At 42.1% G+C, this 14,368-nt stretch overlaps 1 protein-coding gene across 1 annotated transcript in view; it reads left to right on the top strand.

The window, feature by feature from the left end:
- The window catches only part of trappc10 (trafficking protein particle complex subunit 10), a 22,415-nt gene extending 8,047 nt beyond the window's left edge, over positions 1–14,368 (top strand). The window contains exons 4-23 of the mRNA XM_030759020.1: positions 2,466–2,665; positions 4,229–4,424; positions 4,516–4,627; positions 4,754–5,001; positions 5,102–5,248; positions 5,672–5,786; positions 6,488–6,564; positions 6,784–6,875; positions 7,480–7,620; positions 8,095–8,204; positions 8,341–8,873; positions 9,023–9,164; positions 9,539–9,697; positions 9,919–10,148; positions 10,394–10,494; positions 10,649–10,772; positions 11,126–11,290; positions 11,548–11,728; positions 13,062–13,256; positions 13,876–14,368. Coding sequence (XP_030614880.1) covers positions 2,466–2,665; positions 4,229–4,424; positions 4,516–4,627; positions 4,754–5,001; positions 5,102–5,248; positions 5,672–5,786; positions 6,488–6,564; positions 6,784–6,875; positions 7,480–7,620; positions 8,095–8,204; positions 8,341–8,873; positions 9,023–9,164; positions 9,539–9,697; positions 9,919–10,148; positions 10,394–10,494; positions 10,649–10,772; positions 11,126–11,290; positions 11,548–11,728; positions 13,062–13,256; positions 13,876–14,123 — 3,516 coding nt within the window. The 3' untranslated portion in view covers positions 14,124–14,368. The remainder of the gene's footprint in view (positions 1–2,465; positions 2,666–4,228; positions 4,425–4,515; positions 4,628–4,753; positions 5,002–5,101; positions 5,249–5,671; positions 5,787–6,487; positions 6,565–6,783; positions 6,876–7,479; positions 7,621–8,094; positions 8,205–8,340; positions 8,874–9,022; positions 9,165–9,538; positions 9,698–9,918; positions 10,149–10,393; positions 10,495–10,648; positions 10,773–11,125; positions 11,291–11,547; positions 11,729–13,061; positions 13,257–13,875) is intronic.

Genomic DNA, 14,368 nt, shown 5'->3' with positions numbered 1-14,368 from the left:
TTATGTAAAAAAAAAAAAAAATTGCAAAAAATTGGCAAACATTGTGAAACATTTAATTGTGACGTAATCAATTGAAGTAATTAATGAAATAATTAATTATTGTAATTAAAAAACACAATTATACAGAGCACTGCGATCTGCTTTGGGTAATGATGATATTCACTTCTAAAACCTTTGCCAAGAAATGATCTCTTTGCTACTGTCTACATGCTGTATACATACTCACCGGATATTTTATTAGGTACATCTTGCTAATACTGTTGCACCTTGTTTTGCCCCCAAAACTGCCCTAATTCTTCATTGCATATTGACATGACAGGATCACACAATTGCTGCAGATTTGTCAGCTGCACATTCCTGATGTGAATCTGCCGTTCCACCACATCCCAAAGGTGCTCTATTGGATTCGGGTGAATCTGGAGGCCATTTGAGTGCAGTGAAATTGTCATGTTCAAGAAACCAGTTTGAGCTTTGTGACATGGTGTTATCCTGCTGGAAGCAGACATTGGGTACACTGTGGCCATAAAGGGATGGGCATGGTCAGCAACAATACTCAGGTAAACGGTGGTGTTTAAACAATGCTAAGGAGCCCAAAATGTACCAAGGAACCACACATTACACCATCACCAGCCTAAACCATTGATACAAGGCAGGATGGATCCATGCTTTTGTGTTGCCAACAAACTCTGACCCTACCATCAGACTAGACAACAGTGTTCTAATCTTGTACTGTCCTATCTGCTTCAGGGTCTGACATGTTGTGCATTCAGAGACGCTTTTCTGCATGCCTTGTTGTAACGAGTGGTTATTTGAGTTGCTGTTGCCTTACTGAAACAGTCTGGCCGTTTCCCTTTGGTCTCTGGCATCAACAAGGCATTTTCACCCAGAGAGCCCAGGTTCACTGGATGTTTCCTCTTTTTCGGACTATTCTCTGTAAACCACAAAGATGGTTTTGCAGAAAAAAAATCCCAGAAGATCAGCAGTTTCTGAAATGCTATCATGCCTCATTTAAAGTCTCTCAAGTCACCTTTCTTGCCTGTTCTGATGCTCAGTTTGAACTTGAGCAGGTCATCTTGACCATGTCTGCATGCCTAAATGCATTGAGTATATAGGCTGCTGTGCAGAATTGTTAGACTAAAAGGTAATTAATTGCATGTTTAAAAAAAAAAGGAGTCATAAATAGAATTATTTATGGCATATTATTTTTATGCCTTTTAACCACCACCAGTTCTTCTTGATATTTTGGCAGGCTTGATTAGGGCTGCATAAAACGATTATTTTAGTAATCGAGTATTCTATCGATTATTCCATCGATTAATCGAGTAATCTGATAAGAAATACTTTTTTTATTAACTTCCGTACTGCAGTTTTTCGCCGTGTGAACAAACAGCGGTGAATGGAGCAGCTACAAAGTTCTCTTTTCTTCACCTTAACACTTGCTGATCAGGTGCTTGATGAAGGACCTCCAGCTGTTTTCCAGTAAAGATTTTAATGGTGGTTACTAAAAGAAAAAGCTGCTGTTTTGGACGCTGGAAAAACGTTTCCTTTTGCACTACTTGAGCTCACCGTCTCTTTGCGCTTGCGCAGTTAAAACCGCTGCCTGCTATGAGTGTTTTGAAAAACTAGTGGCTGCCGGAGCCATGGTGCATGTGTGAGTAATGTTGTAATGCTTTGTATTCACAAGCATTCTCAAAAATACGTTTCTACTGCAGGTCTATATTTAGTCACTAATAAGGGATTTAAAAAAAAAATTTTGATGGAGCCTCCCGGTCCTGGGGGGCGGGCCTTCCGGTACCGAACCATCGCTAGTGCTAATGGCCCGCGCTCTAGCAAACCAGTTGTGCTAGCTACAGCTGAAGTAAAGACAAAAATAACAGCTGAAATTGTCAGCGAGCACAACACACACAGACACACAGAGAGCAGTGGAGGCGTGGAAATGCATGTCAGCGATAGTTGCCACCCGTCCGGTAAAGTACGGAACCCCGCATGTTACGGAGCCGTATTCCGCGGAGTCCCGTAACATACGGGGTTCTGTATTTTACGAGACAGGTGGCAACTCTAGTGATGATCCACTCTGTGTTAAATGAAATCCATCGCAGCGACGGAGAGCTTTTTAGAATCTGTGCGTGTGCGCGTCATTCACACTCCAGTCCAGTAGGTGGCGGTAATGCAGTTCTATGTTGGTTTGTCAGCCACCAATAAACCCACAAAAAGACGACGGAGCACTAATGCTAGTGAGGAGCGCCGCTTACACCGAGACAGCTGAGCGCTGCAGAGTTTAAACGAAGCATCGACACAGTAAATTTGTGTCGATAATTTTTTAGAATCGATTTAATCGAGTTAATCGATGAATCGTTGCAGCCCTAGGCTTGATGTTCCAAAAGGTTGCTGTGGTGTACACACAAGCATCTAAATTTTTTGTCATCATAAACTGCCCGACTAATAACGATGTGCTTTAATTATAGGATACAGAGATGTATAAGAGCTCTGTGAAGGAGGACATGATCCGCTGGCAGAACAGTTTGAGGACCCACGGCTCGACGGACTGGGTCATCATTGTCGTGGAGACCAATGATACTAAAAAGAAGAACAAGACGAACATCCTGCCTCGCTCGTCAATTGTGGACAAGATCCGCAGTGACTTCTGCAACAAGCAGAGTGACAGGTTAGCAGGCTTCTCACCTTTAAACAAGCTCATATAGATGACGTTAGCAGTCAAAGATGAGACTGTGCAACAGACTGAGTTCCTTTACAGTTCATTGTTAATCCCTAGTTTCTTCTTTTTCTGCAGTAACTATCAAAGGTAATTGTTATACAGAGGGATTTGAAAAGCGATGTATTGTTGTGAAATGATTTTATTTTTTGTAATTGTTTGATATGTTTGTAAACTGTCAGAAGAGCCTTTCCTTTAATTTTTTCACAGTTTGTGGATTAATCTCTCGTGGTGTTTGGCTATGACTGCAGAGAGTGATGCGGTCTGGTGAGAGAAAGTGTAACATAGGTTATTTTTTGAAGCTACTGATTTTTATTTACCGTATTTTTCGGACTATACGTCGCTCCGGAGTATAGGTCGCACCAGCCAAAAAATGCATAATAAAGAAGAAAAAAACATATACAGGTCGCACTGGACTATAAGTCGCACTTTTTTGGGGGGGGGGGGGGGGTTGATAGAATCCGAGACCCAGAGCAGAAATTCCATCTTGAACGGCAATTTAAAATAATAATGGATTAAAGAACAGGACGAACACGGTTACGCCTACGTTATGCTAACGTAGCACATTCAGCTACATGACGCACAACGAACACGTGTTCGGTATTGTAACGTTGTAAACACACTTCCAAAGTCGGCGATATTCACAACAAAGGTCGTCTTTATTAACAGAAAAACGGCTGCTGTAGGCCACAGCCACGCCAACCACAACTACAACAGCGGAACAGCAACACACACACAGGCAAGCTCTCGGTCTTTTTCTCTCTCCATGCGGCCTTCACGAACCTCCCGAACAGTCCGAAATCCCACAACATCAACACGCTCTCTAACTAAGAGAATCGCTACAGTATGTTAACGTAACATTAAGTTATTCAGATAACCATAGCATAAAGAACATACTAACAAGTTAACCAAACCATCAATCCATTGAATTCTTCATCCTCGGTGTCACTTCTAAACAATTCCGTACACTCCGTAGACGAAGCGGCGCTTCCTCTTCTGTGTCGCGTTAGTCAGACTCGTCGTCAGCTGCAGTTCCAATTATTCCAGCCTTTCTGAATCCCAACAGGATGGTTTGTCACTGAAGCCCATGTTTTCTTGATCCATCCAATGACTTCCAGGAAAGTTGGGTGGCGCATTCTCCCAGTTGCCGTTAAGCTGTGCTCTCCATCCATCATCCACTGCGCCCACAGGTTACGCAAGACTGCCTTAAAGCTGCAGTTCACGGAGATGTCAAGTGGCTGGAGTATTTTGGTTCATGTGTTATAAATGTCACATATACGTCGCTCCGGAGTATAGGTCGCACCCCCAGCCAAACTATGAAAAAAAGTGCGACTTATACTCCGGAAAATACGGTACTTAAAACTTTTTTTTTTTTTTTAAATTAAATTGAAAGTGAAAATTATAAAGTTGCTTTCTTTTACACGTCTTCTTAAAGCAGGTTCTTTACTCAGTACTTGCTAAACCTTATGGATTCAGCCTTCCTTCTGTAAGTAAACATTGTTGTCCTTTATCCAGATGTGTGGTTCTGTCAGATCCTCTGAAGGACTCTTCTCGATCTCAGGAATCCTGGAATTCCTTGCTGCTAAAGCTACGAACTCTCCTCCTCATGTCCTTCACTAAAAACCTGGGCCGCTTTGAAGATGAAATGCGCACACTACGAGAGAAGCGCACCCAGCCGGGCTGGAGCTTCTGTGAATACTTCATGGTCCAGGTACATAGAAAAAGCACCGGCAGGTGGGCAGTGTTTTTGTGATTTGATTGAATGCAACAGAAGTGAAATATGAGGGTGTGTGATTGTGCAGGAGGAGTTGGCCTTTGTTTTTGAGATGCTGCAGCAGTTTGAGGATGCCTTGGTCCAGTATGATGAGCTGGATGCTCTTTTCACCCAGTATGTCCTTAACTTTGGAGCTGGAGGTATGTAACCGCCTCTGTGTGTGTCTGTCAATTAAAATAAATGTTTCTGTTTGTATTTTTGTGTTCTATGATCAAAGGCGCACTCTAGCTTTGTTTTTGGTCAGATTAGTCCGTTTCTTTCCACAGATACTGCTAACTGGCTCGGCTCATTCTGCGCACCAGTGCGTAACTGGAGCGGTTTGTTGCTTCGGCGGCCCATAGACATGGAGAAGAGGGACGGGATCCAGCGTGGAGAGGCCAGCCTGTTAGATCTGAGAAGCTACCTTTTCTCTCGCCAGTGCACTTTACTAATCTTCCTCCAGAGACCTTGGGAGGTCACACAGAGAGCGCTAGAGCTGCTCCACAACTGTGTACAGGAGCTCCGCCTGCTGGAGGTAAATAAACGCGTATAGTATCATTTCTAATATTCATATCCATTGTTTATACAAAGTGTACATCATTACCAATCCTAAAATACTTTCTCATGTTGCTCAGGTGCAGGTCCTTGAAGGGGCCTTGGACTGTTGGGTGTTTCTCAGCTGCTTGGAGGTTCTGCACCGGATCGAGGGCTGCTGTGATCCAGCCCAGTTAGCTGCAAACTGCTCCCATACTGTCGGTCTCTGGGCTTATGCTACAGATAAGGTAACAGAAAAAAAACTGTTTTTTAGCTTCGGCTTTGATAACTTAAAACACCCACTGGGGCTCTTAAGTTGAAACATTGTAGTGTTTTCATGTCAGTGTCAGATTTTTACAGGTTCGTCACCTGTCATCAAACCTATAAGGAATATTAATAATGTATCACAGATATGTAATTTTCTGCTGTCCAGCTCTAACCTAAAATCATGTCTTTCCCTGTTTGATTATTTTGTTCATACAAAAGCACTAAAAAAAATTGTATTTTATTATCAAAAACATCTCTACTGGTGCTTTGCAGGAGTATTTTTCTATAGAATTGATAAATTAGCTTATTCTTCATTCTTATTCAGTCATTTTAAACAGCAAGAAGGAGGTACTAAGAACATAAAATGGCCGTTTTCAAATGAGCTTTCTCTTCGCCTTCTGTAGCTCAAGTCTCTGGGTGAACTCTGTGGCTTGGTGTCACAAAAGGGACCCACTTCTGAGGACCTGAACAGGACTGTAGATCTGCTGGCTGGGCTGGGAGACGAGCGGCCTGAGACTGGTACGTAGTTTGACTTTTTTATTTGTTTGTTTTTTAAAGGATTTTTTGAAATTTTCAAGAAATGTTTACCTTTAATCCCTACTCCTCCCTATATGGAAGCTCGTTTCCGCCACTAAAAAAAAAAAAATCGCCATCCTTAACTCAAAATTTTGAGTTATTAACTCAAAATTTTGAGTTAATAACTCGAAATTTCAAGAAAATAACTCGAAATTTCAAGAAAATAACTCAAAATTTCAAGAAAATAACTCAAAATTTCGAGTTAATAACTCAAAATTTTGCGTTACGGATGGTGATTTTTTTTTTTTTAGTGGCGGAAACGAGCTTCCATACCTCCCTTATTCCTAGGCCAGGTATGAGTAAAGTACCAGTATCAGCTCAGTGATGGTAGAGCTACAGTCAGATTAGTTTCCATTCCATTATATCACATATTGTACAAGTAAAGCACTTGACGGCGGAGCTCTATAGGCCAGCAGGACTCTTAGGTTGCAGAGATAGGCGGGTCCTGAAAATACTGTCGGTCATAGTCTCTGCAGTGCAGCATGCACAAGCAGAGTGTCTCTTTTGATCTATGGTAGTTCTCTTAAGTCATCATGGTGTGTCTGTGCCCTTGGGGTTAGGCTTTACTCTTCACTGATTCTCTCATTTGAAAGGGAATAAATAATGGCATGTGTTTTTAAAATCTCCTTTGTCTTCCTCCACAGTCAACAGTTTGCAGAGCCCTTACAAAAAGCTGAAAGAAGCTTTGTCGTCTGTCGAAGCTTTTGAAAGGCACTATCTTGTAAGCCACACGCATTGCCACAGTTTGGTATTTTATTTCATTGGTTTACAAAGTGGGAAGTTAACACACATTCTTTCAACTCTTGTCCCAGTTTTTTTTTTAATCAGTTTTTCATGATGTAATATCCTGAAAACTTCAGCAGCAACAGCTCATTTGATTATCTTTCTCCTCTTCTTTCTCTTCTTCTACCACCACCTTGTTGGCTCCTTCTTGCATCAGGAACTCTCTCATGCTGCTATGGAAATGTACCGGGCCATCGGCCGGCTTCGGTCTGCCAGACTGGTGGGAAAAAGCCTGGCTGAGTTCTACATGTAAGGAAGAGTGAAGCTGTTGGTTTAATTGGGGTATAGGCAGGTCTGTTTGAGTTTTTCTGGTTGATTAGGCTTCAGCTAAAGAACAGTTTTCCCGTTAGAGCCTATAAATACATAAAATACCCACACAGTGCTGAAGATAAATGCAGTTTGATGAAATACATGGAAATACCTTTATGCATTTACTTAACTCCTGTCCGCATTTGTTTTTTGAGTGCAATTAATTATATTAAACACAACTATAGGAGATCTAACCTGACAGTAAGTGAGCCTAAAACTGGCTATTTTTAGAAATACAGCAGATTGCGGTAGTTATTAGAGTAACCACATTCAGAAACCAAATATTTATGATGCAAATAGACTGGCCATCTGCTACTGGCTCATTTTTGATGTCATACCAACCAGTCATGAACGGGAAGTGAGGAGGCAGTTTTCACATTCAGTTTCATATATATTAGTGTGCAAAATAATGCTTTTATCAGTGTGGAAAAAGGAGATTTGTATTCATTGCAACTCAATGAAATGGGATTTCTTCACAAATATTCTTTCTGTAGTAAAGAAAAACAATGTGATTTGTTATTTTTGTATCTCTTTTTTTATAAAGGAGGAAGGGCGATCCCGAGCGGGCGGAAACCTTCTTACAGGAAGCTCTGAAGTCATATGTATCAGAGGGGTGGAGCCTCCCTGTGACCCACACCAGGAGACAGATTGCTGAGTGTCAGAAACTGCTGGACAAAACTGAAGCGTATCCTTCAAAGACATGAGGCTTATTAATGGGCAAATATTTCAACATCACAGCAGTGCCAAGATTCAAGTTTACATGTGAAAATGCGTTCTTTCTTACTTAAAAACAAAACATGAGTAAATGTCTTTTATAAGATTTAGGCTCATCCCTTGTGCTCTGTTCCACAGACTGAAGCACGTTTATTAACATGATTACTTTCATAATTTATACAGAGACTGTTGAAAGTTAATATTTAACAAAAATGTATTTAATTTCTTGTAATATGGAGTCAATAGTTAAGGATTATGTAAACTTCTGTAAGTCAGTCTAGTATCAGCACCAGTCGGGGTTGGAGTAGGTTGGGCCACTGATGATGTAAAAACTTCTCTGGCTCAGTTTGGTGTTGGAAAGTTACGTAATGGTTGTTGTGTTGGCCTTCAAAAGGTGTGGTTCAGTAAACTGAAGCATCTTGGTTTCCTTTACAACCTGCCACAGCTACTTACAAACCAGCGCTTTGTTGGCTGGTGACGTAAATCTGACGACAGAGGAGAGAAAACACTTTTGTCAGGAAATTCTGAGCTTTCCCGGCAAGTCTGGAGACAAATGTAAGTGATTATGTTTAGCCCCCATTTGTAAGCACCGTGTGAGGGAATCCATCTTGTGTTTATAATTTACTAAAAATGTGCTCTTGATTAAATTTTATTTTTTTTTTCCTCTCTCTCCTTTCCTCCTTGCTCCCAGCTCACAAAGTTACCCTCAGCATGGGTGTTTTTGCGCAGCTCACACAGCTACAGTTCCATCCAGCTACAGCCTCGGTGCACTCAGGAGCTGTCCTGCAGGTGGAGCTCACTCTGCGGTGTTTGATGCCTGTGTCGGTGCACATACAGCAACTAGTTGCCAGCATTCACTTTGACGTCGATCACGGAGGGACTCACGGGAGGCCTAAGGGAGCTCAGAAACAACCGCACCCCGGGACAGTAGTGTTTAATCAGAGTAACTCATCAGTGGGTCCTCCCTCCTCCGCAGTCACTGGGCCTTCGTTAGAGCTGGATGAGATTCAGGACAGGAGTCCTTCGGACAATTCTCTCAACTCCACGGGAGTGATATGTAAAAACACTCACTTGCTCATGCGTCGTCATGACAGCAACTCGCCCCCAGACACCCCTAACTGTATCAGCCCCCCTACTGTTGCCATTAAGGAAGGAGCACAGATGCTGAAGGTGCAGGATGTAATATTAGAGCCTGGGAACAACAGCATCACGTTCACTGCACCAGTAAGACACCACATTACAAAAGTGACATGAAATTATTGTAATGCCCCCACTCTAACAGCTTTGACTGCTCTGTGCCATAAAATGCCCCTCTACTCTTTGATTTATTTCATTTTCCCACTGTCACTCATTTTCTTTGGTTTGTTTTGTAGAGTGGACAACCAGGTACTTACACACTGCGTCAGCTGTGTGCCACAGTCGGTGAGGTGCAGTTCATCCTGCCTCATATCTACCCATCGGTCCAATATGAAGTGTATTCTCAGGAGCCCCAGCTCACTGTGGAGCCTCTCTCAGGTCTGAATATTTTCATTTGGGTAAAATCAGATACTTAATATCTGAAGTTGTTGTATTGGTGCTAGTTACATTTACAGTTTTACAGTTTTGTGAGCTTATATTCTGTAATTTTATATAATTATGGGCATATGAGAGTAAAGTGTTGATTAATACATAAAAACATGAACTGTTTTATTTTCAACACATTTGTAGTTTAAAAAGTTAAATAACAAGCTGGTTAATTGTGATTTTTACAAAGTACGGATCATACTGATTTTTGTGTTAAATCATTAAGTTTTACCATCTTGTTTCATCTGATCAGATTACAAATATGTCATTTACTCATAAGCAAGAGTGCAGCATGTGTGCATCATTGTAGTTGTTTGTGTCTTCAGAGCCACTGTTGGCTGGTCTGCCTCAGAAGGTGAAGTTTACTCTGTTGACGGGTCATTACACTGTGAAGAAAGGAGATGCCCTGCAGCTCAGCAACACAGAAACCATGCCCATCCTGCCCTCCACCAGCTGCACCGCCCAAATCAGTAGCCCTACTTCTGGTCAGTAACTACATGTGAATATAAGAAATTATTGTTAGCACCTTAATGACCTGTGGATAAAGGATTAAGGTTTTTTTTTTTTGATGGTCATTTGACCCCTCTTTCCATGCCTAACCTCTAAGATTATCTCACCTGTTATTTTATAGCTTAACTTAAGTAAAGTCTGCACTTTATGGACCTGTACAGTGATCCCTCACTTTTTCTTCTCCTCTCGTGTTCAGAGTTGGTGGGTGAAAGCACTTTGTCCATTCAGTCATCTGAAAAGGTGACGAGCATCAGCCTTCCTCCGGCCCCTCCCTACCACACTCTAGAGTTCCAGCTGGAGGTTTTGTGCATCATCCCGTCCGGGGCCGACCGGCCCGCCAATGAGAGGCTGACCAACGGAGAGGTCCGCCATCGACCACGCAGCTACAGTCACCCCGACACACCAATGACCGCCATCGACCAGAGGGTGAGGCGCAAGAGGCCACTTTTTGTGGGGGAGAAATAAGTGATGGAGGCATTTTGTAATACCTTATTGTGCAGCTGTGACAGTGTGGATTATGAGTGGATTAAATCGTACACTTTCTAGTGATCAGACATAAATTGTAAAGAATGTGATAGTTGGCTTCAGTTTTGAAATTTTCAGTCACACCCAGATAAATATTTGCTTCTTGTACTGGGGTTAGATGGCTGTTTTGTGCTGTCTGTGTACAGATGTCTATCGACTGTCCGTGGTCGATCTACTCCACGCTGCTGGCCCTTACCTTCTACATCCCTTTCAAGACCAAACACTCACTGCTTTCTGCTGGTAACAGGCAAGTCTCTTTCTCTGTATTAGTTTTTATTATTGGGTCAGATTCATGTTGAATCTACATAATAAAAAATTAAACTTATTAACATGGCATTCTTTAGCACATACCTTTCCAAACCTACTTATACATGTCTGACCTGTGACCCTGGATCCCACAGGAAGTACATCCAGGTGTGTGTGCAGAATGTGTCAGATGTTAATTTTACACTGGCAGAAGTAAAGCTGATAGAGAAGCAGCACGCATCGCTGGAACTACAATCTCTCAACACTAAAACACAGCAGGTGAGCAGAAAAATTATTTTAATATTTCATATATATTCAGAATTTATTTTTGCTTAATTACAGGGAAATGTTAAGCCATCTGTGTGCAAATTAGTGTCGATAAATACTGGAGGGAAGATCATTCTTATGCTTCGTTCCCTTTAGAAGGAGCTGAGCCCGTTTTGTTCTGGCTCTTGAATACGGGTGGTAATTTGTCTGAAAACCTTGTGTCGGTGTGGGTGGAGCCCCATGTGTCACCCAAAGGGTGTTTTCAAATTTCTTGACATCAGTGTGAATGACCACTGTGGTCCTATTGCATCTTACACATCATCCATGCACTCGCATTGATGTCTGGTGTGTTTTTGTGTGTTTAGCTTCTGTGCTGTAAGCACAGTGTGTTCTGCTTGTGGGAGGTGAGGTGGAAGGATGACCTGCCCTCCTGTCTCCAGTGTGTTTTCTCTGCCAACTTTTGTCCGCTCAGCCAAGACACTTCAGCCTACAAACCCTTCCACTACCAGTTCCAGCTTGAGAGAGTCACTGTAAGTCCACTTCAACTCTCATTTTTAGGTCCTTTTTTATCTAAATGCTCAAGTGAAGCAATGATTGTGCTGTCAGCACCTTAAATATCAAGAGCTTTTTGAAACAGGCAATTCTGTTTGTAAGTGATTGTAAGTGACCACTTTTAATGAATAGCTCATTGTAGGCATTTACATGCAGTTTAGTTTTTATGTAATCATTTCTGCCATAATCAGTGACTCCCCCTTCCCCATCAATAACCTCTAATTCATGTCATCAGACATTGTACAGTGTGAGAGCGGAAATCTCCCCTCCTGCCGGTGAGCAGTACTGTCGCTCTGGTGTCCTCTGTGGACTTGAGATGTGTATAACACGACTGACTGAACCAGCAGAGGGAGAGATTGCAGAAGAGAGCAAGACCGACACCGATGGCCCCAAAACCACCAAGCTCATGTATGAAGGTATGTCACCGGCTGGCTTTTCTAGAAGGATGAATAAAAAGGCTTTTTCTTTCTTAAAGCCCTCATTTTTGTTTGTTTGTTGTTTGTAATTAACCAATCAGTTAATTGAGAGGAATAATTAGTCGATGGATTGATGAAAAATGTCATTAATTTCACGTGTGCATGCATATGAGAGCCAGGCATCTCAAGCAAAACTGCAGTTCAGTATCCACTGGAAACCAGTGTTCATTTTGACAGCAAATGTTGATTTAGTTTTAGTCATCTGAATAGTTTTAGTTTTAGTCAAGTTTTAGTCGACGAAATTATCGTCAGAATATAGTCGACTAAATCTACAGTCGATTTAGTCGACTAAAATATAAAGGGTGTAAAATGTAAATGCTTTTTCTTCAGTTCCCTTGAATTAGTCATTATACACACTTACACAAAATTAAACATTTATTCAAAGTTATGTAATATTATTAATAATAGTAACATTAGAGTTTCACCTGCTTCCCACACACCTGATCATTAACACCACCTTACTGAGATAATATGAGTGTTTTATAGCAGGACACGCTCTGAAAGTGTTCAGGACTAAGATTAGGAAAGGCTAATCCACAACGCTAAACTGTGAAAAACACTTTACCCTGCATGACATTAAAATGCTTACCTTTGCACGGAGATCTGGGTGACTGGTTTGCAGGTGTCGTTTAAGATTTGTGCGTTTTTACCCGAGACAGTCGCCCCACACGGTTTACACATCGTTTTGTTTGACACAACATCAAAGGACAAATGTGTCCAAACATCGGCTCTTCTTTCTCCCTGCTGACATCGTTTACATAACTTAGTTCTATCGGAAGTATCGACAAATCGCAGGCTAGTTTGTCCTTCCCGGGTTTAGAGCAAATTTGTGCAACTGTGTGTTTGATTGGATGTTGTCCTAAATTGTCCCGTCCTGCCACAAAATTAAATCAGTTCTGATTGGATGTCGTCCCCGCCAAGCATTTTCGTCTTGTTTTCATTCGTTGACGAAAGTGTCAACTAATTTCGTAATCGTTTTTATCCTTTTAGGTAGTTTTTTTTTAAATTATCGTCTCGTTATCATCATGAAAAAAAGGGTCGTTGACGAAAATATTTCGTCAACGAAATTAACACTGCTGAAAACTGTTCTCCAAAGACACCTCGGCACTGCCATACATCAGTAAAAACCAGGGAAAATATATAATTTAAAGCAAATAGTCTTTATTGAACTGTTCAATTTAGGTAATAAATTGATGGGGAAAAAAATCATGTATATGTATGTGTCATTTTTACAGTTTCAGTCAAACGTATGTGTTTGCGTGTGTGTCCTCAGTGGCTGACAGTAGCAGTAACTGGGCGGTGTGTGGGAAGAGCTCAGGGATGGTGGTGATGCCAATGACAGCGAGCGCCACCCACAGAGTCCAGATCGAGGTGATGCCTCTGTTCGCCGGACACCTGCCCTTCCCCAAGATCAAAGTGCTGAAGTACCTGCCTCACACCGCAGCAGTGGCCATTCAGCCAGACACCGGTAAGACCTGCTGAACCTCAAACCACACTTCTTTGTCGACGTCTAAGGGATGGAGATGTGGCTGTCAGATGTACAAAATGTTTCAGCACACATAGCGCAGCGTGTTTCCTCAAATATAAACCAGAAGTCCGTTAATGAGGGTCTTCTGGCATACTGAAAGGCTGGGACGTTTATTTTGATGTTGGGGGAAGTTCAGTTTGCAGCAGCTTATAGACATTAAACTGTTAAAGCTTATGTCTTTGATCTCTGTTAAATGTGTCACCACTCGCACCAGTGTTATTAGCTTAATGCCATCATTTTAACATGAATGACAAGAACAGTGTCACACTAAAATATAGAAAATGGTTGTGGTGGGAACGAGGTTTCACTAACACTGAAAAGGAGACAATTGCAATTTAACAAATCCAGTTTCAAAACCTCTACAGCAGAAACCATATTGGGTGGCTTTAGGTCTTAATATATTTTTCTCCTGATGGATTTTGGTATTTCACAGCCCGTTTGATCTGTTGACCTGTTTGCAGTTCATTCCCAGGTCTCAGCAATAAATAACATTCCAGTAGAAAATGCTTTTCTCTGTCATCATCTGGACTATCAGTAATTTCCTCCTTGCCACTTTCAGACAGCTGCGTGGAGAACGACAGCCTGTCCCTGCTAGACAAGACGCTAGACGACCAAGGGGACACGGCGAGCATCCGCAGCCGGGGCAGCATCCACTCTGTGGGCAGCGGCGACCAGCAGCAGAAAGGCGCGGCCATGCCGCGTCTTGAGCCTTTCAGCCCCGGACAGGTGTTCAACCACAGCCACGCACGCCAGGTCCTGGTGCTGCCAGCAACTGACGACCACATCATGGAGGTCAATGCTACATGACCCTGGTGACAGCATCACCAACAGCCTTCATGTAGGACTGAACCCAGGGCCTGGATGGACTCTACTGAGATTTTAATCTGGGACAAATCGGGTCCATGAGTCCATTTCTGAGACCGCTGCAGGTTGCCGGTATGGACTCATCCCTAAGCATGACATGTTCACCTCACTGGAGACATTATGGACTAGACAGTGAAGAGCCAATGACATCTGCTGATAAATTTAAATAAAGAATTTTCTTTGCCATA

Source organism: Archocentrus centrarchus, chromosome 21, assembly GCF_007364275.1.
Source record: "Archocentrus centrarchus isolate MPI-CPG fArcCen1 chromosome 21, fArcCen1, whole genome shotgun sequence".
NCBI lineage: Eukaryota > Metazoa > Chordata > Actinopteri > Cichliformes > Cichlidae > Archocentrus > Archocentrus centrarchus.
This window is presented reverse-complemented; position numbering and strand designations above follow the sequence as displayed.